Here is a 24,572-nt window from a genome sequence, read left to right on the forward strand (position 1 = left end):
GTATGTTGCAAAAAGTCTGTGCCTAGCACTAATTTTACCTTACTTAGACCCATCATGTCTTGATAGTTCACTTGAAATTAATCCTTATTATCGTTGATGTGCCATGCCTTTAAAGTATATTTAAGGATAGAATGTACAAACTAGAGAGATGCAAAATAATTTTCTCTGAAACATTATTTTTTAGTATGTTGAATTGTTAGCAATGTAGATATGTTTTCAGTCTCCTGCTTCCTTATTTAACTTTGACATAAGAGCCCAAAGCAAAATGTTGTTGTTTTTTCAATCTAAGACAATTTGTGTGGGTGGGAATTGTTTCTCAAGGGTAAATTTTTGCAGCGGGTTCTACAAGCATTTTAAACTGATTATTAGGTAACTGACTGAACATTTCAGCTGTTTTGTGGGGGAAAGTCTTTTTAAAAAATCTATTAAAAAGCTACACTAGTTCCAAAATATCAGTTATCAATAAATAAATGAGTTTGGAGAAACACATGTTTTTGGTTCAAGATACTTCACAAAAATACCTAGCAGAGTTTCTTCACTTTTAAACTGGAGGTTTCATTTTACTGTGCTTGATGTTTTAATTTGTTGGAAGCCAACCAGAGTGGCTGGGACAAACCAGTCAGATGGGCGGCATATAAAATTGCTGTTGCTGCTGTTGTTGTTAGACATTATTTCCTGCCCCATAAATGCTGCTACAGTCGTACCTTGGAAGTCGAACAGAATCCGTACCAAAAGTCTGTTCAACTTCCAAAGCACGGCTTCTGATTGGCTGCAGGAGCATCCTGCAGCCAATCAGAAGCCACTGAAGCCTGTTGGATGTTTGGCTTCCAAAAGAACATTCATAAACCAGAACACTCACTTCTGGTTTTCGATCGTCGGGGAGCTGAAACGTACGAGTTCCAGGGCATTTGAGAACCGAGGTACGACTGTACTTGTTTGCTTTCACAAAGTTGCCAGTTTCTGGAATTACAGTTTAAGAAGGATATTGATACAGTAGAGTGGATCCAGAGGCTCAGCCAGGACTGTGAGGGGTCTGGAAACCAAGTTCTGTGACAAATGGTTGAAAGAACTGGATATAGATGCTTAAGGTGAGATTTGATGCCCCTCTTCCAGTATCACAGACATTTTCTGTTCCATCGTCAAACAGTTTTTATCCTTAAGAAGTTACCTAACATTAGGAGAACCTTATTAACTGTTAATAAGGAACCTTAACTGTTGGACGATGGAACAGAAAATGTCAAAAAGTGATGACTCTTCTTCGCTGGCAGCTAGATAGCCACCTGACAGTGTAAATGTAAATGCAAATGTATCCTGTATTGTATTTCCTAATTGAACAGTGTGGTTCTAAGATTACTTCCAAAGTTGCTTCCAATTGTAAAATTTTATAATTCTTCTCTCTTCCTTTGTGTGTGTATAATATATGTGTCTTCGTTAAATATTTTCCTTTTAAAGGTGGAAATAAAACTGCAGAAACCCACTCAACAATTTTTTTTTGGACACTACAGCAAAAGGGATAGGGTATCAAACATCCCATCCAGAGGCAATTTCACTTTTGGAAAAAGATTTTTATTTCCTTATTTTTGCCTGACGAAGAATCTCTAGGTCATGTGCAAGACTATGTTCCACCAAAGTTTATAAACAGTATTAAGCAAGGCTAATTATTTACCAGAATTCAATATTCACTCTTGCATCTGCTCTTCATTTTGCATCTATATGAATTTTAAATAGCTAGTAAAACAGCTGTAAAACAGTCTGTATTCTGAAACAGAAGGGAAAAATAAATCTGTATTGCCTCAGTGGATGCCAATATTAAAGCTGCTAATAAAAGCAGAAAATTAGTTCTGAGGTCCTCTAATGAAGAGAGCAGAATATCCAAGTGGCATAAACATAATACAAAAGTGATGCTATACACTGAGCACTACAAAAACAATAGTTAATTGTTTCAGTATGTGCAAGCATCTAATCTAAAGTTCATAACAATAGAGACTTTCCAAAACAAGGGGATTATGGAGTGAATATATCAAAGAGTAACTGTATAGGCAAAGCAGAGAGCAACTGGAAAATTAATTCAACCTCTGTGCTTGCTTTAGTATCCCATAGTTGTGACGTGTTGTTGTGACTGAAGCGTACTTCTACATCTACCTTATTTTCAGTGTGCCCATCACTGCTTTGTCCCAAACTTTGTGATTGTTATGCATGAAGAGAAGGCCACTACAATGGCATGGTTCAGACATAATAACAGACCACCGTTTGTTGTTCTTGCATGAATTTTGTGGCTTCCCCTCTGCTTTTCATACTGCAAGATGAGATTGAAAGCTTCTGTTTCTTGTTAAGAGTCAACCTCAGTTTGCTTTTGTCTCGGAACTCTGCAAATGATGGTATATTCAGGTCACTCTTAAAAAAGAAGAAGATGAAAAACCAGAATCTTACAGCATTGCATCTTGCTCCTTTCAAGTGTGGTGCAACAGCCTTTGCATGATGACGTTAGCCACTGTTTCTGTAACGAGAAAAGTTACAGATAGACATCCCTTCACCCCTACCCATACTATTTCAGCGTGGCACAATAGGGAATAAAAGTGGTGTTCAGTTTTACTTTGAGAGACCAAAGGAGGAATGCCAATTCTCTGGGATAGCGCCCAATATTTGGGCATCAGCACAGACAGAAAGGAACAGGCCAAAGAAGTAATGGTGAGTTTGGGAGCGTTTCTAGAGCATAGCTTGGTCTACAAATGCTTTGTCCTCCTTCTGTGGACTTCATGTATTTTAGAAGATGGGGGGAAATTTCATGATTTAGGCATAATTTTTGTGGAACATGCATGCAGGTGTTTGTGAATGTAGTATATTACACATATATATTGACCACAGGCCAGTATCTTTCCAGGCCTTTGATAACTATCCTGTCTTTCTCAGATAGTTGCAAAAACCTGATTTTCTTCTTCATTTTCTCTCTGAGAGTAAGTATTGCATTTTCTCAGGGAGTTTTCCCAGTCTTGCATCGTCTTCAAATATAATCACTACAATTTTGCATCCTATGCAATCATATAATTTTGCTATAGTTATCCAATTTTCTATCTTTATCCAGAAAAAGTTTTTGAGCTTTATTCTTGTCTCTGTCTCTCATTGTGGCTTAGCACAGTATCATTCTAGTGACTTATCGCCAGGAGAGAGAGGAAAAAATACAACAGCTGTGGGCAGCAGGCCTGAACTTGGGATCTATTATTATTTGAGTTACTATATTTAACTGTTTAGCCGCTGGCTACAAGTCATCCATCCTCAGTGGTGTACACAAACTTAGATCTTTGTTCAGCAGTGCTCTCTCAATCCTATAAAATAATAAAAAGAAATACCACCAACTAGTGAGTGATCTGTTGTAATATTAAGCCAACCACTCTGTGGCTTGTTTCTCTGTTCAATGAAATGAAGAGGTCCATGCAACTTGCTCCATGTAAGAGGACAGAAGATTGCAGGCAGCTAATATCATTCACCAAAATAAAATTATAGCAATTACCCCTATGTCACTTTATTTCTGAGTGGGGATTTGAACTCTGGTCTCTGAGATCCTAGTGCAACACATGAACACCGCACTAGCTTGTGTTGTGCTGTTACTGTATGCTCTTCCATGTCTAACCTGTTGTAAATGGAAAACTATGGGCTGTCTGTTCAGATGTTGCCTACCATTGCAAAGATTCCAGTGGACCATCCCTGAGAGGATGGCAAGGGAAAGTGCAGAATCTGACTCCTTCCAAGCATCTACACAACACAATCAATTTGTTAATGTATGGTCCCCAAAAATCTATGTAAATAGAAGTTGGCATTAATGTAAGACCTTCTGCCATGCTTATAGAGAGGCCATGCCATGGAGAGTTGAAGCCTTTGGTATTCAGTGATTCAGTTATTCAATAGTGTCCTTACTCAATTTTTTTTTCTTATATGTGACGGATATAAGCATGTAGCACTCTACAAGTTTTGTTGGAAGGTATCAAAGTAATTTTACTATAACATTAATAAAAAATAAAGGGCTTTACTAAAAAGAAAACTTTTTTGCCTTCTTATCTACTCAACTCAGAAAACTGTGGAGAATTATTTTCCTGTCCTATTCCTTGTGTTCAAAAAATGAAATAAAATTATTGCCTGCCTGCCTCCCACCCTCTCCCTCTTGCCCCCCGCCCCCCGCCGAGAGTTGTGGGCTAGGGATAAAAGTATCTACAGTACACAGATTCAGAAATAGCAATACCTATATGAAGTATGTGGGATTCTGATTGGCTGATTGTTGATAATATAGCGAGGGGCAGCTGAACATATATCCCCCCCCCCCAAATGGGGAAAGTCATGCTAAAGTGACATTTTGGTCTACCATATTGGTTCAAAATGATGACTGGCATCCAAATATTGACCATGAACACTGCTCCCAGCTTGGGAACTCTCATGCTAGGTTTGGTGATGATATCTCAAGAGGTAGCTGAACCTATGGAGAACAGATGGAGAGACAGTCAGGCCATTTTCTGAACTACAGTGGTACCTCGGGTTAAGTACTTAATTTGTTCCAGAGATCCATACTTAACCTGAAACTGTTCTTAACCTGAAGCACCACTTTAACTAATGGGGCCTCCTGCTGCCCCTGTGTCGCCGGAGCTCAATTTCTGTTCTTATCCTGAAGCAAAATTCTTAACCTGAAGCACTATTTCTGGCTTAGTGGAGTGTGTAACCTGAAGCGTATGTAACCCAAGGTTTACTGTATATAGTAGATAGCCATTCTAGGGAGCAATCTGCTTTACCCTGACTGTGAAACAACTCTAGCTATTTTCTATTACCTTTCCCTCTACCTGAGGAATTTATCAGGTTAAATCTACTAAACAAATCACTAGCAAGGCCCTATCTTGCAGTTATATTTACAAATTCAACCTTTTCCAACCTCGCTCCTTCCTGATTGAATGTTTCCCATCCCAGCCATGATTGGTTGAGAGTATCCAGGAGATTGACACTATGTTCTGTCCATCACTGGTACTGCCATCACAGTATTCAACTTTGTTTTCAGCAGCCAAACATTTCCTTGATAAAGAAACATTTCTCAAAACATTTCAGCAGGAACGCTACCACTCTGTGCAGCTGTCTTTTTGTTCTTTTGTAGTATTCTCCCTCTAGATTTAATATGCAATTGATGGAAATTCCAAACACTGAAATTTGTTTTAAGTGGGAGCTGAATCAAAAATTTGTGGGGTTCAGTTTTTGTAGCAAGAAGATTACTCTTTGTGGACTGTATGCATTTTCTCTGAAAGATACGTGCTGTTTAAGATGACATCCCTCTCAAACTTTTCTGTGTTATTTAGATGTACCACACAGCCACTTCCTGAAAGCATTCAGCAGATGTTTTGTTGTATTTAATACAAAGCCGTGGGTTTGATACCATTTCTTCTTGAAAGAACAAATAATTCAGTTTTCAAAAGCTTCAATCAAAAACACACTATTAGGATGTGTGCTGACATTGCTATTGACTATTCATAACAGTATTCAACCATACGGAGGACCAGTCCCATGCAAACATAGGCTATCATTTGCATCACAACAAATGGCGTTACGATTTTTTAAAAAATCTTGAGGTTTTGCATCAAGGCTTTGGAGGTTACAAAAATGCATATTTATAAAATCCCATTTTCTTAGCATTCAGATTCTTTAATCAAGAGAGCTAAACAGAACAAATTATCCTAAATAACATAAACAGCTATAAAAGTGCTTGCCTTAAACGGCCTTTTTCTGCATATATAAATATAAATGTTTTAGTGAACTGCTTCAGCTTTTGTACTTAGAAATTCACCTCTTTTTAGTTTCTTCCTTGCTTGTGGTTAAACGTTTTTCTTTTACAGTACATTGCCAGTATATAGACCAATAAATTTGACTCTTGTTACTTTATTTTTTATAATTAAATTCTCGCTCTCTATACAATTATCTTTCCCCCCTCCATTTTTCTTTTAAATGCAGAGGGTTGTTGCTACAGGAGAACAGCAGGCTTTCAGAAGCACTACATTACTATAAATTGGCCATTGGAAGCAGACCTACTTTAGCCTGTAAGTAAAGCTGCATGTTCATTTGTTTTTAAAAGATGCTTTTCTCTCGTGCTGTGGTATAAATACCACTTTTGGAAAAGAGCGCTGAAAAACACATTTTATCTGTAAAGAATTAATTGTGTGCAAGGGAGAGATTCTGCTTGCACATAGGTATTTTTCATAATACCTCCTAAGCCCCCCTACGTGCAAAGGTTGCTCATTACCAGCCTTCCTTATTTATTTGGAGAATAGCTACCATTCCTGTTGAATTTTATGACAGAAGCTTTGTTTGTTCTTCAGACTCACATACCTACCTGGTTGGGGCTCAAATGTTTTTCTCGTTGCAGTAGTAGAATGTGGCATTTTATCGTACATAATCTTCTCTAGGGGAGTGGGTTGCGGCAAGAGTCTTTAAATCTATAGCATGACCATTATCAGTCATGATGGTACAAGTTCAGCAACATCTGGAGGGCTGCAGGTTCATCACTCATCCTTTATAACATACTGTTTTGACAATAAAGAATTGGACTAGGTTGGAGATTGCAAAGATCGGTCTCGTTTTACAAATCAGTACTAGCAACTGTAGCCATCATGGCTTTGATGATTTTAAGCAAGCCTGGCTAAAGTGGGATCTCATATGAATGTGTGATATCTTTTTATTTTTCTCTCACACAGCTGCCTATTTAAATACTGGTATCATCTTAATGAACCAAGGCAAGGCTGACGAAGCCAGGAAGACATTCCTGAAGTGTTCAGAAATTCCTGATGAAAATTTAAAAGATCCACATGCTCACAAGAGCTCGGTTACTAGCTGCCTTTATAATTTGGGGAAACTCTACCATGAACAAGGACAGTATGAGGTGAGACCTTTTTCTTCCACAACCATGTTAGATACCTTCACAAGCTTCATTATAATAGTTGCTTAAAACCAATTGGTTGAGTCCAGAGTTGCTTAAAACCAATTGGTTGAGTCCAGAGTTGCTTAAAACCAATTGGTTGAGTCCAGTTTTGAGTGTTCCACCCTTGCTGAGTCAGCGGGTGATTTTTGCTCATCCTCATCTTCCCAGAGCCTTTGCATTTCCTGAAGGTTTGGAGCCTTCCATGAGGCAGCACAGGGAAGGCAGAATTTTTATTTGTGAGAACATGGCTTTGAGCCCAGCATAATACTTCTAGAGATCTGCAAAGGGTATGTGAGGGTGTCATTCAGTGAGAACGAAAATAAATTTCAAGCAATTGCAATAAATAAACTATGAACAAACATTGGAATATAGGAAGCTACTTTATACCCTTATACTCAAGGCTAGAAAATGCACACACACCCGTTCCATCTCTCCACCTCCACCACTGCCTGATGTTACTGGACATGGCCCAGGGAAGCCCTGGCATGCTAAATGCAGCGGGGGAGAATAAAGGAGGCCAGAGAGGAGCAGGCAGGAGGAGTGGTGGTGAAGGAGGCGGCAGAGGGTGACAAGTGCAGGAGGCAGCAAATGGCACCTCCCTGTTGTCCCCAGCCTGCTACTTGAGGTGACTGCCTCATTGAGCCTCATTAGCAGGCAGGTCCTGCATCTGTTTCAATACCCTTTGCACTGACTGGCAGCAGTCCTCCAGGGTTTTAGACAGGAGTCTTTCCAAACCCTATGTGGAGATGCCAGGAACTGGGGACTTTCTGCATGTAAAGGAGTTTCTCTGTCGCTAAGCTCCCTAGTGAGCTTTGACCCTTGTCTGTGGTTTTTGTATGTTTATGCTTGGGCTAAGGTAGCCCAGCTGAATAAGCCTCAATGCAAAGCTGCTTGTATTTTATGCATTCTGCATAAATCAGTTGTTCTTCATATTCTTCCAGCCTTTTGTATGAAACAATACAGATTGTAATAGTGATTTGTGTTTATAGTAGATCGAGAGCTATCATTGTGAGCATTTGAATCACATGATAATAAAAATACTCGTCTGTAGTTAAATCCTAATTTGTATATTGTGTAATTCTACAGAATTTTAAATGTAAGCTAATGAGCCTTTGGAAGTTCTTAAATATTCCATTTCCCCTTCTTCAAATGAGATGGGAAATGATGAAAATTATTCTGCATTGCGTTGAAGAGACTCATCTTTTTTGTTGACTTTTTTATAAGTGGGAAATGTGACCCTCTTCATGATTAATGAAGACAATTGCATCTTTCTTGTATTAAATTTGCATGTAGAAATTGCTTCTGAATTCTCTAATAAGAACATTTCTTTCTTTCTTTCTTTCTTTCTTTCTTTCTTTCTTTCTTTCTTTCTTTCTTTCTTTCTCTCTCTCTCTCTCTCTCCCTCCCCCCAGGATGCCCTTACAGTTTACAAAGAAGCAATACAGAAAATGCCAAGGCAGTTTGCACCACAAAGTTTATATAACATGATGGGTGAGTACAAAGCAAACATTTGAAAAGAAAATTCAGCATTTTCACCATCAAGGTGATTAGATTATTTGTAACTCCCCATTCGATTCCTGCAGTTTCATTCAAGATTATTTATATTGGCCATTATATATGAGACACTGAGACCTTATTGTTCTGCCCATGGTGCATATTTCTGTTTTTCTGTTAAATTATTTTTTTTAAAGTTTAGGGAATGTATTATTCCCTCTTCATACTTTCAAAGTTCATAGACGAGGATTATGGAAACAGACCTCATCCCCAATGACCTATGAATGTACATTCACATGGGCAACTAGACCCATACATGTGTACAAATGTATGTGTGTAATATCTTCCACAGAAGTTTTTTTTTTTTTTGGGGGGGGGGGGGGAGTACCAGGCTCCTTGAACAGACAGAGAGAAGCCTAGATGTCTGCACTGTTTTTTTTTTTAATTTTAGATTATGTATAAACCACTTTCCTATATTTGTGTATCCAAAATGCTGTACAGTCAATAAAACCAATTTAAAGCAACAAAAGATCAATACGTAAAACTCAGACTAAAAAAGCAGTAGCAGATGAATCAGGCAAGACAAATTTCAAACTCTGCCTGTTGAAATAAAATAATCTTAAGATCATATCTAGGAGTGATTAAAAAAAGAGGGCCTGCCGGATCTTCCCAAGAGGGAATCTCCAGAATTGTCCCACCACCACTACCACTGAAAAGCTCATGCCTTACTTTCATTTGTGAGTGGGTTTTCTCCATCCCAATGAGGAAGGAAGTCTCATGTGGCTTTCTATGGAGGGTTGAGGGGGCATTTCTTCCTCCCCATGTGGCCAATAGCCTCAGGAAGCAAGCTTGCAATTAATAGTTTGCTCCTGGCCCAAGACCTTTCTTCCAGTCTACAGCCCATGGAAACAGGGCATCCAAAGCTGATTGAAGGGCTTGGTAAGTTCCTATGGGCTTAAAGCAGTCTTTCACTTGGTCCTGACCTAGACTAGTAAGGAGTTTGCCAGGATTAGCACACAGATGGACAACCAGTTGATATAAAACCATCATAATCTTCTGGCTACCATATGGCTCTGTTTATATCTGCAAATGTGTGTGTTTAGTCAGCAAACGGCTTGTGACCATGATCCCATAGTGCCCACAACCTACATTCAGCTGAATGTCTGAAAAGGGTTTGTATTATGCAAGTTGGACATTCATTTTATTTTCTTGTGACAAAGAACCTAAAGAACTATATATTTTAATATAGCAAGGTTATTCTTAGTCAGGTGTGATCTTCAGGACTTGAGATTTAATGTTCTAGGTAGCTGCCATTGTACATTGACTAGATTCCCTGAACCGACTTCTTCTAAACAAACTGGGAAAGGGACAAACAAATTATTTGTACTTCCACTTACCATAATTATTGAAAAGGACTGAAGCTAGGCTTGCACATGGCCCCACACATCTCTTCTTCTTCTTCCTTGCTCACCACACAGTAAGATAGTTGAACTGACTCCCTGTAGAAAGCTTTGGACAATTCTAAGCTTGAGAAAATAAATGCTCATGCGTGTTGTATTTTATTTGAACTAAGGTTTCATGCAAAAATAAAAGTTCAAATAGTGGGTCTGTTTAACTCTTTGATTACAATGTGTTTGGTGCTTTCAAAGAACAAGAACTCCAGTTAGACCTATTATTAACAATTTAGTGTTAAACTGTTAATATTAAGTCACTTGTGCCATCTGTTTTCCATGAATTTCAAGGAATATGCCCAGTGGCTTTTGTCTCACTGGTCTGGCCAGCTGGTTCCTGCTTTAAAAATGTTTCTACTTTTACTGTAGATTGACATTTTTAGCCTTCAGGTTTAAAGTTTGACAGTTTAGTTCTCTCTTCTACTTATTGGTATCATGGTCATTCTTGCATTGTCTACCCAGAATGTGCATCGTATATGAAATTGTGAAATAAATTTGGTTTGCAGTATTGGTGTGATTTATTTGGCCAGGTGTGCTTGATTCAAACTAAGGAAACCATATGTTTGGCCCTTTACCAAAGGAAAACAATTTATCAGTCTTTTCATTTCACTTTCAAAAGGGAGAATTAGTATGATTTAAAATGATTATCAGTCTAATTTTTTAAGATTGCATGAAGTGTTTGTTTGGTGTATGTTTTCCTTTTTTGGCACTTCATTTTAAGAAGAAAGTATAAGGGTAACACAGATTAATTGGCTTGGCATTCGGACATGCCATACAAAGGCTAAAGTCCAACTCAGCTGCATTAAATAGGTAATCTATTTTGTTTTAAGGCTTCAATTAATTCTTGGGTCAAAAGAAATAATGGTCCCTATGGGAACTTGAGTAGTTTAATGTTAAAATTAGGCTGGCTTGGTCCTTTTCTGTCCTGGAAATATGATATTATGCAGTTGATTGTGTTGCATTGCTCTTAAAACCACACAAGCCCACCTGCTAGAATAATTCATATGTTAGTCAGCTTAATGGTATAAATGTAAGTTGGAGCATAGGGGCTTTATTTTAATATTAAAAGGTAATAGGAAAGAGAGCAAGGCTGATATACTCAGGTTTCAGATCATTAGTTACACACATTTTTTCCTGTATGTAACTTCATTCCTCTAAGTGCACCTGAATGCCTGTCCTTCAGGTGTAATTTTGATAAATCATCTAGGTGGTATTTTGACACTTTGTTCATCATTTGTGCCTACCACTACTGGTCACAATTAGGTATCCCTCTTCAAATACAAAGGTTTTCCTTACTTATCGTAAATATGAGGTGCCAAACTAGGAAATTCAGGTGTAGCTTCTGGCGGTTCCCTCATTGCGAGAAGTGAGGTTACAGGGAACCAGGCAGAGGGCCTTCTCAGTAGTGGCACCCGCCCTGTGGAACGCCCTCCCATCAGATGTCAAGGAAATAAGCAGCTATCCTATTTTTAAAAGATAACTGTTTAGGGAAGTTTTTAATATTTAATGCTGTATTGTTTTTAACACTTGATTGGGAGCTGCCCAGAGTGGCTAGGGAAACTCAGCCAGATGGGCAGGGTGCAAATAATAAATTATTATTATTATTATTATTATTATTATTATTATTAGGCTTATGTAGTTGTTGCAGCTGTTTTTGGCATCTGTCTCGGGTGACAATGGAGTGTGCCTCTGAGAGTGAAGTCAAACCGCTGGAGAATCACAGTGCCTGCTGTGGCTGCAGAAACCAGTAACTGCTGCCACCTGTATTGTTTTTGCTGCATTAGCAACACCGAAGTGAGCTCTTTGGGCAGTGTGTATGGAGGTCTTGGGCTGCTCAGATGACATGACCACCCACTTGGTCTTGCTGCTGTGGACCAAAGGAAAGCAGAGCAATACACTTGGCAGACGTTTTGCTGCAGATGTTGCTGGAAGAAGGCATACAAGATGCACAGGAATTCATGAAGATGCCCCTAAACGGCTTAGTAATACATTCTGTCAACTTCTGCCTTGTAAGCATGTGCTGAGTGTGAAGACTTGGAAATCCATAGTAACAGCAGTGTGGTTTCTGGCACTTACAGTGTAGTTGTATAACTTGATCACTGGGTGGTTGGCACAGATTTTTAGCTGTGGTATAAAAAGAAGGGCTGCTTTAGACTTGCAAACGGTGACACAGTAGCCTGGTTTGCACATAACCCAAGCCATGGTTTAATTCAATTATCCAAACCCAACCCAGCATCTTAAATATAGTTTTTTAATCACAAACACACTAAGCTTGTAAGCCATGGTTTGTTGTTTTATAAACCTTGGATTAGGTTAACTATGGCTTAGCATTACTTGTGAAACTGGTCTGTGGTTCCTTTTGTCAGCCAAGGTTTGCATGTGTTGTTTTCTATATAGTCAAAGCCAATGCAATATTAAACAATCAGATAGCTTTAAAACAAACATAAGCAATGGGTCTAAACAACAGTAATAGTTTGACTCACCCTAGTCAATACTAATTTACCACATTTGCAAATTGATGGATTAACGTCTACAAAATATTTCTTAAACTGTGCAACTTTAGTGCCTTTCAGAGTGAATTGATTTCAGCAGACCTTTTCTTTGGCGGTGACAGGGGGGGTGCTTCAAAAAGAAAAACAGGATACCTAAGAAGATTGACTGATTAGTAGATCTTCCTGAAACTCAAAAAATAGGTCTAGTTGCAAGCCAGTTGAATATACAGTCATGCCTCATGTTACGTTTGCTTCAGGTTGTGTGTTTCCAGGTTGCGTCCTGCAACCTGGAAGAGTTACTTCTGGGTTTTGCTGCATGCGCAGAAGCGCAAAATGGTACACAGAGGTACCACTGTAATTTGGGGAGTCTATAATAACCAACCTACCATATTGTATGGATGGCTGCCCTACTTGAAAAGAACACATGAATATGCACCAAGTTGCCATGGGGTTGTGACAGTTCATCATCATTCCCCTACTACAGCTTCCTGTCTCTGAGAAGCCATTCCTGACAGCTGTTGGACCCTTTGGAATGCAATTTAATGGGGCATGGCAGACTGCAGCAGGTCAAGGGAATTTGTAGAATTTGACTAGGCTACCTTATAGAAGCAAAAGACCACTTGCGCAAGACATCTCTGGATCCAAGCCAGTGTGTGTGTGTGTGTGTGTGTGTGTGTGTGTCCGCCTGCCCATATTGACACAGCACAGTTAAGGAATAAATCCATGCTGATGAATGATTCCTGTATTGCTCCATTCTTCTTGGAGCCAAGAGAAACAAACCATCAGGCTGGAGTTACCATGACGAGTATATCAGCACTCACAACTTGTTTCTCTGCAAACCATGATAGTAATCCAAGGTTTGTCCTTGGCTTACCAGTCATGGTTGATTTGGTAGAAACTATTAATGTTGGTTCACACATCATGATAAGTCAAGGTTTGTGGTTTCTCCTGGCTATAGGGAGTAAAGAGTAAAGTGGGAACAATTCAACAATTCAACTAGCATGCTGTCCATTCATGGTAAGACATAGTTTCTGACTTACCATGTCATGTGAACAGGGCCAATTCATATAATTTCTATCTAGGAAATCTAGAAAATAAGTCTGGTATTCTAATTGTTGTTTCCCTTTTGTCATGCCATATGCAATGGCTCATCTATCTGATATGTACTGTATATACCAAAATAGGTATCAGAATGAATGTTAGTTTATGCAAAATCTTAGTAACAATGTGCTCTTCTTTATCTGCTGAATAAAAGCAGATATAAAAGACAATCTAAAAGACAATCTAAGCTGAGATCAGGGCCCTCATTTTGATCATGATTTGTTCATGCTCTGGAGGTTATAGGACTGCAGAGCTCCTATGGTCTAAACGATTTCTCTCTTCCTTGTTGAAATTGATTAACTTTGGATTTCATTTTGCATCTCCGTTTTAGCTGTTGATTCTGCTAAATTACTTTTTTTTTTTATTCTAGTGAAGCCAATTAACTAAGCTCGGTGTTGATTGGGTGTCTGGGTCCATAAGGAACCATTCAAGCGAAATAAATAGAAATTGACTCTGTTAACAAACACTTACAAATTAGATCAAGGTGCCTGGGCTCTTAGTACAAAAATGGAAGATGTTCTTGATCTGCCCAGACACATGTTGAAGGAGCATCCTTCATTTATATACATAGATACCATATATATGCAAATTATAAAATATATCTTATCTTTTTACATTTGGATTTCTCATACAGTTGGATTTATTCATGCATAAGTTAGGCTATAAAATATTTAGGTCATTGTTTAGATCAGCTGCGGGAAACCTTTGGCTTTCCAGATGTTGCTGACCTACAACTCCCATAATCCCTGTGAATTAGCCATGCTTGTGGATGCTGATGGGAGTTGTACTTCAGCAACATCTGGAGGGCCAAAGGTCTCCCCATACCTGGTCTAAAAAGTTGCATTTCATGACAGTTCTGACACAGAAACAGTATGAATATAGTATGATTATATGTATACTCAACAACAATATGCTATCCCTTTCCCTCCCTTTTATCTTCTCACTTAAATACACTAGAGATCTGGTTAATTCATTGACATTTTGATATAAGATCACTTACACATGGACCAGTCTTATATCCACAGTGTTAACATCTGTAAACAGATGGAGGTTTACTGGTATTAAGGTTGAATGATAAGATTAGAGGGAACTGCAGAGTTATTTCCCATGTAGGTATTTCTCTTTCACAGTAGCTGACAATGAGACTGAATGATGGAACCCAGACATGAGCTACACAAGTTACGAGATAATGCTAAACTATAGTTTTGTGTAACGTAAGAGCCATACTTCCATACTACTGTTTGAAGCTGGCTTTGTTTCCATCAGCCATAGTTAAGAATAACCACAGTTTGTCAGGGTTTGGACACAATGGCAAAGAGTGGATAGATAGAAACAGAAACAGAAGCATCAAATTTCTTCTTTGTGGTGGTGCCAGAGAAGATGGGGAACTCATGAGCCTGAGTTTTGTATATAGATATAGTTTTATATAGATATAAATGTACACTCAAATAAATATTTGTTTTGAAATTATCACCACCATCACCATTTCAACTTGTTAATTAATTGTTACACAGAGTGTCTTACAACACCTTTAAGAACATAAACAAATGATACCATAGAAACAGAACAAAACAAATTGCACATAACAGTCGTAGGAAGCTATGCGCTTCACTAGTAACAAAAGGTGTCATTGGACCTCCAAATTATTCTGCCAAAGACCACCATCACTACCAGTCTTGACAATTTTTTATTTCTTTTTGCTCTCTATTTCCGGGCTATTCTTTATTTCCCACCAGAGCTGCTGCTTCCTCAAATTCAGTCAGGAATTGAAATGAAAGTGCACCTAGTTACCTTCACTATCCCATAATTTGTTTCCAGTATTCAGTGAATCTCATATTTGCTCTGTTAACACAACCTTGCAGATAAAACCACATAGCACACACATGTGTTAGTTACTGACAGCATGAAACAAACAAAACCCCTAGCTTGTGAAAGTTCACTTGTTCACTAGGAAACAGTTCTTACTTGCCACAGATGGCAAGCTGAGCAGCTTTTTGGAAGCCTCAACAATGTGTTCTTCACCTCTCTTACTTGCACAGAGTGCTTCAGTTCGGTCTGTATTCAAGCTGACATCCCTTGTCTTACACTTATTGTATTTAATAAAACAAGGAGAGTTTTAAGTGGAAGTGAATTAATTTAAGTGTTCTGGGCATTGTAGCACATGTTCCTTTGCACCAATATTTGTGGAATGTTTTCATTATTATTTTTCTGTGCTTGAAGCCATTTTTATTAACTGGGAATAAACCAAAAGGAAAACCCTACAGGCATAGTCTTTTAAATCTGGAACAGAATACGTACATCCTCTATTCAGATTATGTAAATCCAGATTTTGTTACAATTTGCCCCCACTGAGAAATAAAGTAAAATATAATTGCCTCTTTCCCCCTTGTCCCTTAAATACTAAGATGACATTCAATTAGTATGCTAAACAAGGTGCCTCACTGCCTGCATATATTAAACAGTTCCTAATCTTTCACTTCATATAACAATTTTTGTCTGGCATAATTAAGACTTTGGTATTCTCTTGGGCAACTAATGAATCTTTCCCTACCTTTCCCTTTTTGTGCTATGATTTAAGTAATGTACAATAGTATTTCTATCACACAGACTCTAGGGATGCATTATTAAAAGTCATCAGATTTCTCTTGGGACTGTACTTGAAGTCTCACAATTGATCTTTCTCTGTTACACGTATCACTTAAAGAGCAAAGCTGTCATTAATCACAATATTTTTGTTGATGCAAGCCCAGTTCAAAGTTCTACACTGCATATAAGTTTCCTATTTTTGTATTAAATAGTGAGCACTAACACAATGCAGGACAAAAAATGTCCGCATGAAAATATAGCGTTGCTACATACTTTATTCACATCCAGCTATACTTTCTTAACTGGGTGGGGAACTGCATGTTAGGTTTCCATTTCCAATCCAAAGGCTTGGACCCCACTTTTTAGGGGTCTTTTTAAAAAAATAATATTTTTTATTAGGTTTTTGATAATTTTATATATATAAAACATAACCTTTTCAAACATTTAAATACAAGGTTCTTTCGAACCTCCTTCCCTCCCTCCATGGATTCCATATTTAAAATTAAGTTTGCCTCATCTTTTACCTTTATCTATCTATTAATTAGGGGATGCGGGTGGTGCTATGTTCTAAACCACTGAGTCTAGGGCTTGCTGATCAGAAGGTTGGCGGTTCGAATCCCCGCGATGGGGTGAGCTCCCGTTGCTCGGTCCCTGCTCCTGCCAACCTAGCAGTTTGAAAGCACGTCAAAGTGCAAGTAGATAAATAGGTACCACTCTGGCGGGAAGGTAAATGGCGTTTCCATGCGCTGTTCTGGTTTGCCAGAAGCGGCTTAGTCATGCTGGCCACATAACCCGGAAGCTGTCTGCAGACAAACGCCTGTTCCCTCGGCCTATAGAGCGAGATGAGCGCTGCAACCCCAGAGTCGTCTGTGACTGGACCTAATGGTCAGGGGTACCTTTACCTTTTTTATCTATTAATTAACCATAATTATCATAAATAATTCCTCATTACAAGTGTCCTTACATCCCTGCCAAAGATTTTAACTGTTTACAGTGGTCTTTTAAGTAAATTACAATTTTACTCCAGTCTTTAGTAAATATTTGATCTTCCTGGTTTCTGATCTTCCCTGTCAGTCTCGCCATCTCCTCATACTCCATCAGTTTCAGCTGCCATTCTTCTTTCTCTTTGGGGGTCTCCCTCCGTAAAGCTGCAATGGGAAGCAAGGCTTTTGATTCAGTATATCCACTGCCCCTTCTCTACTATTCAGTCTTTTCACCATCTACATTTATCTCTTCCCTCCTGGTAGCCTTCTACCTGCTGAGCCTCTCACCATTAGGCAAGCCAGCCCCAGCCGCTGAGTGCAGCTGTAGTCTTGTGACCTCTGCACCTGCAGTCACTCTGCATCTCCTAGCTGCAGCACCAGCTACAAAGCAGAGACAGGGCCACAATTGTTAAAACAATTGTTTTAACTGTGTGTTGTTGTTGTTGTTTGGAAAAAATCTTTTAACTGTTTTTAATTTGTGTGGGGTTTGATGGTGGTGGTGGTAGTGTTCATTATTCTTGAGGAAGGGAAGATGTGCCTGGGAGGAGATGTGCCCATTATATTTATTTGGTAGTTGTGAATTTTTATTCATGCCGATATATTTTAATGACGGACGATTAAGAAATATTTTAAACAAAGCAAACAAATATATTTGCATGGTAACCTCTTAACAAATGCTTTGCAGAGCTTCGTTCGTCGTTCTGTAAATCAGCTTGTGCTATGCAGCAGTTTAAATATACCTAAAATGCTGTTGTACCTAAAATGTTGTAGCATAGACTTTTGAGACAGTGTTACATGTTTCAAGAGGTTTAAATCTGTTAGTCCACCAGGATGGCTAACCTGTAGCCTTCCAGATGTTGCTTGAACTACAGCTCATATCATCTCTGAATACTGGGCCTTGCTGGGTCTGATGGGAGTTGTAATTCTGCAACATCTGGTTTGCCACAGGTTAACTGGTCTGTCCTCATGTGTTTGGAAAAGGTACAAATTGTACACATCCTTTGTATTTTCAAACAAATGAGCTCTAAAGGCTCCTAGTTCTAAGGTAAATTGGACCCTTAAAACACATTCAGCAAATGCATGCATCCCTTTTCCATAAAGGAACAGGCTAAGCAAAGATGATTTGCTTGTGTCTGTCATTTTTTTGTAACAAACAGTAGCATTTTACAGACCTTAATATTTTAAACCTCCTTTTGCTCCTCTCAAAACTGCATATTCAGGTTGCCAAGAAGCATCTGGAGCTATAAAAATGGATTTATTTCAAGAAAAATGAATAATTTACTTCGCTGAAATCTTTTGGCTGAGCCTTATTTCTGCTTTTAACTATAATTTGTTTGTCTTTTACAAATATGATGCTGCAGGAGGAGATTCTGCTGCATACTCAGCTATATTCGCATGTTTAGAAGCTACTGTGTAGTAGATACTGGAAATTTAAAACCCACTGTTCAGCTATGTGTGTGAATTCGTATAAAGGGGAAACACATTAAAGTTCACCACACTCTTGTGTTTGAAACCCTTATTTCTCACCATAAAGCTCGAAGTATCTTATTGCCTAAATTTTTAACCAACTGACCACAGCTGTTAGTATCAGCTATAGACAGATGCATTATTGCAAACTGAAAGTTCTATATAAATCATCATTGCATATATTTATGGTGATGCATTTTAATACTGCTTGACATTCAGGGATCAGCAGTGGAATTTCTGGCAGCACGGTCTAAGATAACTTTCAGAGAGCAGCTAATTTTAGTAGACAATCTACAACGATCTAGTTGTTCTGAGAGGATCGTATGAAATCTAGCCCATGGTGTCCTGAATTTCCTTTCCCTCTTAATTGCCGTACTCTCATATAGAAGGCAGCACATCAGATATCGCTGAACATATGGTAGTAAAACAAGGACAGGTATATCTGGATGAACTTCCTTACATGCCCCATTTCCGTCAGGGATTTTGATCTGTTTACATGAATGTGACAATATTAGGAGCCCTTTATTTATGAACTTCTTCTGGAAACTGAGGGGGGATCATTTGATGTTGCTCACTGGCAAAATGCTCACCAGTTATGAAAAATGCTTCCTCTGGAGCTCCCACTGACAATAATGTCATTTTTTAGATGCCAGCTGTAGACTTTTCTTTTTCATTGGGCTTTCTGATTGACCTGAGTAACTATCCAGTCCTATTAACAGACAGTTGAGTTTTAATGAACCCCTGCTTTTTTCATGATTGATTTAAGCTTTCATATTGTAATGCATGCCAAGGTCATGTGGCAAAGGGTGACACCCAGCTGTAGCTTCCAAGGTCATCTGTCTTTGTTTCAAATTACTGCCTGGTCTGGATAGCACTGTCTTTCCAGTTAAGAAGAGAGACAGTAGCCTCAGGCAGCAGTGGCGTCTTTTCTTCCCATAGGGCTTTTCTCCCTAAGCCCCTTGACTATTCTTGGGAGTTCAGAGCTACATATACCTACCTTTTAACTAGCCTGATGCCTTAATACACTGGAAGAAAAGTCTAGATTCTATCCTGTTTCCAGTGGTGATGCTAGAGAAAGGTTGGAGCTCAAGGATAGAGCATCTGCTTTGCATGTAGAAGACTCCAGGTTCAATCCCCAGCATCTCCAGCTAGGACTGAGGAAGATGCCTTGTGAACTAAGTTAAATGGTTATATCCCATTAAATTAACTCAAGTTTTATTCTCTCTCTCTCTAACTCCATGTCCTCCAATTGGTTTCCAATTCTGCTGTGCAGGGGAAGCCTACATGAGGCTCAGCAGATTACCTGAAGCAGAACACTGGTATGTGGAATCACTGCGGGCCAAAACAGACCACATCCCAGCTCATCTCACGTATGGGAAACTCCTGGCTTTAACGGTAAGTTGTTATTATTTATTATATACAATATAAAAAACCACACAAATACATAACTATTGGGAAAGAAGATGTTCATTTTGGCTAAAATTCTAGTGTTTGTTTCTAAAGAACAGACAAAAGCAAATATTGACAGTATCTTAATAGCCAGACTTATCAAAGTTTGCCTTTAATTCAGCATTTATTTATTTATTTTTAAAAAAACCCTAATAGGATCCCTCTTCCCAACTCTGCTCTCTTCCCAACTCATTCCTCAATTTCCCAACCATCACTGAATCTGGAGAGAGAGGACACATTGTGCCCTGTGACCCAAAGCTAAACATGGCCGGTGAGCCCTGAATAGGAAGAGCTGTTCCCCCAGACCACAAGACAGGAAGATGAGCTCCTCCACAACAGACACATTTTGTTGTTCATCCTCTGTTCCCTCTCCTCAACCCAGCTCATAGTTACGCTGGGGTATTAGAAACCTATTGCCTTCTGTTCTAAACCATGGGGCTCCTTTCAGCAGGAGGTGGTTTTCTTCCCATCCCTGTGGAAGTCTCTGCTGCTGATGGCTGGATGGTCCATTGTCAGGCATGGTGGGACTGCAGCTTGTTGCCAAATGAGGCATTTGGCTTTTCCCCATGTACATGAATGAGAACATGGACATGAATGAGACAATTCTTCCAGAGACACCACTTCAGTTGAGGCTTAATCCTGTTTGCATCCCTGGTGATATCAGTGTTTGAAATAAATTGGGAAAACTGTGGTTTGAAGCAGGTCATCACTTCAGGTTTTCAGCTATAGATGAGAGAGAACTTTGACCAAACCCTCAGAGGTAGGCTGGCCATCAGTTGAAACAAGGATACATGTGACATTGTTGAGATTTCATAGCTGTGTGTACATGATTAGTAAAACAGACATATCTTGCTGTCTCAAATGTATAATTTGCCTGAAGTATTATGGGATCACCTAGGTAAAACACAAAAAACAAACTAAGCAACAGGATATATGAAAGTCCAAGGGGGGGGGGAGATATGAGGCTGTTGCGACAATTTAAAGCCTATCAATGGTTTTGTCTCTTTTAAAAGGACCGTCATAGTTTTAGATACCTTGAGGATTTAACATTCTTCACCTTGCAGAATGCTTTTCTCACGCTCTGCTTACAGGTTATGCCTTCTGCCATGTTGAATGGCAGATAGAAACAAGCTCCTGTCTCCCAGTGGATTTGTATTTGTAACCTGAATCAAGCCAGAGAATGTAATCAATTCTGTTCTATAATGTCCCTTATATGATGGGCCAAGGGAAAATGGGGCGGGGGGATTTTGGCTAGATTAACATCCTGTTCTGACCAAGAAATCATCTGTTTTCTATTAGAAAAATTACATCCTTTGTGGCATATAGAACAGCACTGTATGTTTTAACTGCAAGGAAACTTCAAGTGAAAGAAGAGTAAAGGATTAGGACAACTAAGGAGTTCTAAGAAGATAATAGATCTTTTTTGGATAATGGATTTTTTTAGTTTAACTTAACTGAGAATTTTATTGTATCGGGTTTTTTAAAAAGTTTATTTTTTGAAATTTTACCTGAAAACTCTCAAGGCCAATGGCTAATACAATAAAGTTGATGGTGACTTTAGTTTCCCTACTTCCTGCAATTGTTAGAGTTTTAAGGCATATGTTCTTGTGTGAGTTTAGCATATAATATGGTGCCATATAAAAGGTTTGTGTTCATAGAAATTAATGAAGTGCACTAAAGTTATGGTGCTCAAAGAAGCATGAATTAGTGCAAATGTGACTTCAAGTCATTCATTTGAAACTCATTATTCATGTCCTTGTCAGTATGTAGATAAAGCTATGCCAGTTTTGCATAGCACTGCTCTAAATTTTCTGCTTAACCTTGTTTATGTTATCACATTTTAAACACAAATTTTATCTGTGTTCTATTATGTTTCCTATGCTAATTTGATAGATTAGTAAAAGCTTAGTAGGAGATAGTATTTTATGTACCTCAACTATTTTATGAAAAGCGTTTTATATCTTAGTTTGGGTGGCACAGAATGGGAACATGGAACACTATTTACAATGTAAATCAAACCCGAATCTATATTTGTAACAGAATGGCTAGTGAGATTATGATCTCCCTGCCTACAGTCAACTGGAAGAAATTTTTTCACAACCCACATATCAAGTAATATTATAAATTCATATGTTAAAATTATAACCCACCAGGGTGTATTTTACCAGAAAGCATAAGAGGAGGAAAATTTAGTGGTTAAGGCATATGAGTAGTGGCTCAGCTAGTTGAATAACTGGAAGTCGGCCAACCCGGAGCTAAAGCCCCTGTTTTCGTTTTATTTATTTTTCCAGAAACGGTATTTAGCTTTTTGAAGGTACATAGCACCATGATGGTGCTGTTATAAACTCCCCAATATCTCATTGTCGAAATGAGTTACGCTTTTTGAAGGTACATAGCACCGTGATGGTGCTGTTATAAACTCCCCAATATCTCATTGTCAAAATGAGTTACTTAAGGGAAGATGCTGTTGAAGCTAACTTCCTTGTTCTAGAGCTGGTTGACTGGTATTGCCAGAGTGCTAGAGTCCTTCCCTGATTGTGTTCATTTACAATATATGTATTTTCTGAATATAAACATGTTTATTTTAGAAAAAACTCTAAACACCACAGCATTCCTGTAATATATGTATTTGTGCTTCTGATAAAAATAACAGTGAAAAGGGCAGCCTTGAGTATTTAGAATAGTTAATTATCATTTGATCAAGACCTGAAGGTACAAAAAAAGTGTCAGCAATCTAATGTGAAGGCAATTTTTTGTACAAAAAATGGAGGTTGAGGTTCTCATAATATTCACTAGGCTTTTGACTCCAGCTTGAGAGGCATTTTATCTGTACTGGTGTGTCTGCTGTGACATTTATCACATAATGGCGGGGTTGAGTTCTCAAATGTACTTATCCCAGATTGCATATCTCTCTCTACACTGTACTGCAGTCTTGCTTGAATGCAGTTATAATCTAACTGCATATTCACAGCCTACAGGCAGCAGACAGTTATAGTTGGTACAGTTGATCTTCTCTGATGTCATAGAGGGCCTTGGCAGGAGAGCTGTCATTGGCTAAGCTGCTGTGATGCCACAGAGTAGAAATCTTGGCCAAAGTAGCTGTGTGCTCAGGTGGGCTTGGAGACTTTTGCCCTTGGGACTATGAAGTCAGTAGGCAACTATTAACAGGAATCATGCTGCATTTACCTCTGTATTGCCTGCGTGCCCATGGGCTTTGGGATAACATGTTGTTGCTACATATTGGTTGAGTAGTTTCAGGGTTTATGAACGGAAAGCCAATTTCCACAAATGCTTCCTGCTTATGCCAGGATGCAGTCTGACCTCTTTTCCTTTGTATAAGAACAAGCATGAAGGAGGCCTCCCAGTCTGTTCACAGGTCCTTATATGATCAGTGAAAACAGTTGGTTCTGGCAAGTATTAATCACTCTCAATCTTAACCTAGCTCTTAAAAGCCACCACCACGTTGAATCTACAGTCAAACTTGAATGTTACTAGGTTATGGGTGACTATGGAAAGGTAATAGTAGTTCAGAGTAAAGTTAGCTAAGTGTGCGGTCTTGGTGAACACAGTTTCATGTGTACGCCTTTATTTCATGCCTCTCTCCTTGTCTCCATATGTCCTTCTGCGTAACTTTTCAGTCATTTTGCCAACATGCTTCACTGAGTATTTTTATCCCCAAACTTAAAACATTAGCATGACTGTAGCAAATGAAAGCAGTTCCAAAATGTAGTTACTTTTGTAAACTGGCATCTGTCAACTTTGCTTCCTTTTGAATTTGGCCACATGCCAAAAAATTACGTTTTCGTTTATATTTGCATTGACTTTGCCGTCCAATTACAGCAGATTTGTCTGCTTGCCAAAATTTTGTAACTCTAATTATGAAGCAGAAGGCACTTTACATTTTAAAATAAATACTTAATAGCATCCAGTGGTGACACTATGTTTTTCATTTCTTGATGGTGAGAGGGAAGGTTGTAATTGGCACTTTTCAGTCTCATCCCTTTTAACCTTCCTACTGGCTTTATTTAGAGATCTTACACATATTTACCCACCTTCAAACTAAGGATCACAACAGCCTTGTAGACAGATGATTTTAGTAGTGGACAACAGGTAGCGCTTCATAGGCTATCACCTGTGAATGATTTCACCTCCAGATCAGACAGTTCACCTGACCAGGTGAGATAATTCCATTAGTGAGTTCCCCTCAATAAATGTTTTGAAGCCACTGGACCTATCTGGACATATAATTATTGCAAAGCTTCATAGTAGTTGTAATAATAATAATAATTTATTATTTATACCCAGTCCATCTGGCTGGGTTTCCCCAGCCACTGAAGTGTGCTGCATTATGGACTTAAGCTGCCACAGTTAAGTTTCTGTCTGTTCATACACACCTTGTTTAACTGAAAGGAGGGAGACTTAATACTTTTGTGTGTGTGGGAAATGTAGAAAATGAATTAGATTGAAAGAGTAAACTAATTGTTACCTGGTAGTGAATATGATTGTCTACAAGTGCATTATTCAGAACTGCTTGACTGCATTAATCTCCCTCCTATTAGCTTCTTAGAATTTTAAATTCTCCAGCAGCTTAAAGTGTGTCAGCTGACTT

At 38.7% G+C, this 24,572-nt stretch overlaps 1 protein-coding gene across 1 annotated transcript in view; it reads left to right on the top strand.

Annotated features, from left to right (window-relative positions):
• TMTC2 (transmembrane O-mannosyltransferase targeting cadherins 2) overlaps positions 1–24,572 on the top strand; it is a 179,676-nt gene that overhangs the window by 122,550 nt on the left and 32,554 nt on the right. Inside the window, exons 5-8 of the mRNA XM_083400958.1 lie at positions 5,977–6,062; positions 6,717–6,901; positions 8,353–8,431; positions 19,788–19,909. Of these exons, the coding sequence (XP_083257084.1) occupies positions 5,977–6,062; positions 6,717–6,901; positions 8,353–8,431; positions 19,788–19,909 (472 nt within the window). The remainder of the gene's footprint in view (positions 1–5,976; positions 6,063–6,716; positions 6,902–8,352; positions 8,432–19,787; positions 19,910–24,572) is intronic.

The sequence above is a fragment of the Podarcis tiliguerta genome (assembly GCF_965153285.1).
Source record: "Podarcis tiliguerta genome assembly, chromosome: 10".
Lineage (NCBI taxonomy): Eukaryota > Metazoa > Chordata > Lepidosauria > Squamata > Lacertidae > Podarcis > Podarcis tiliguerta.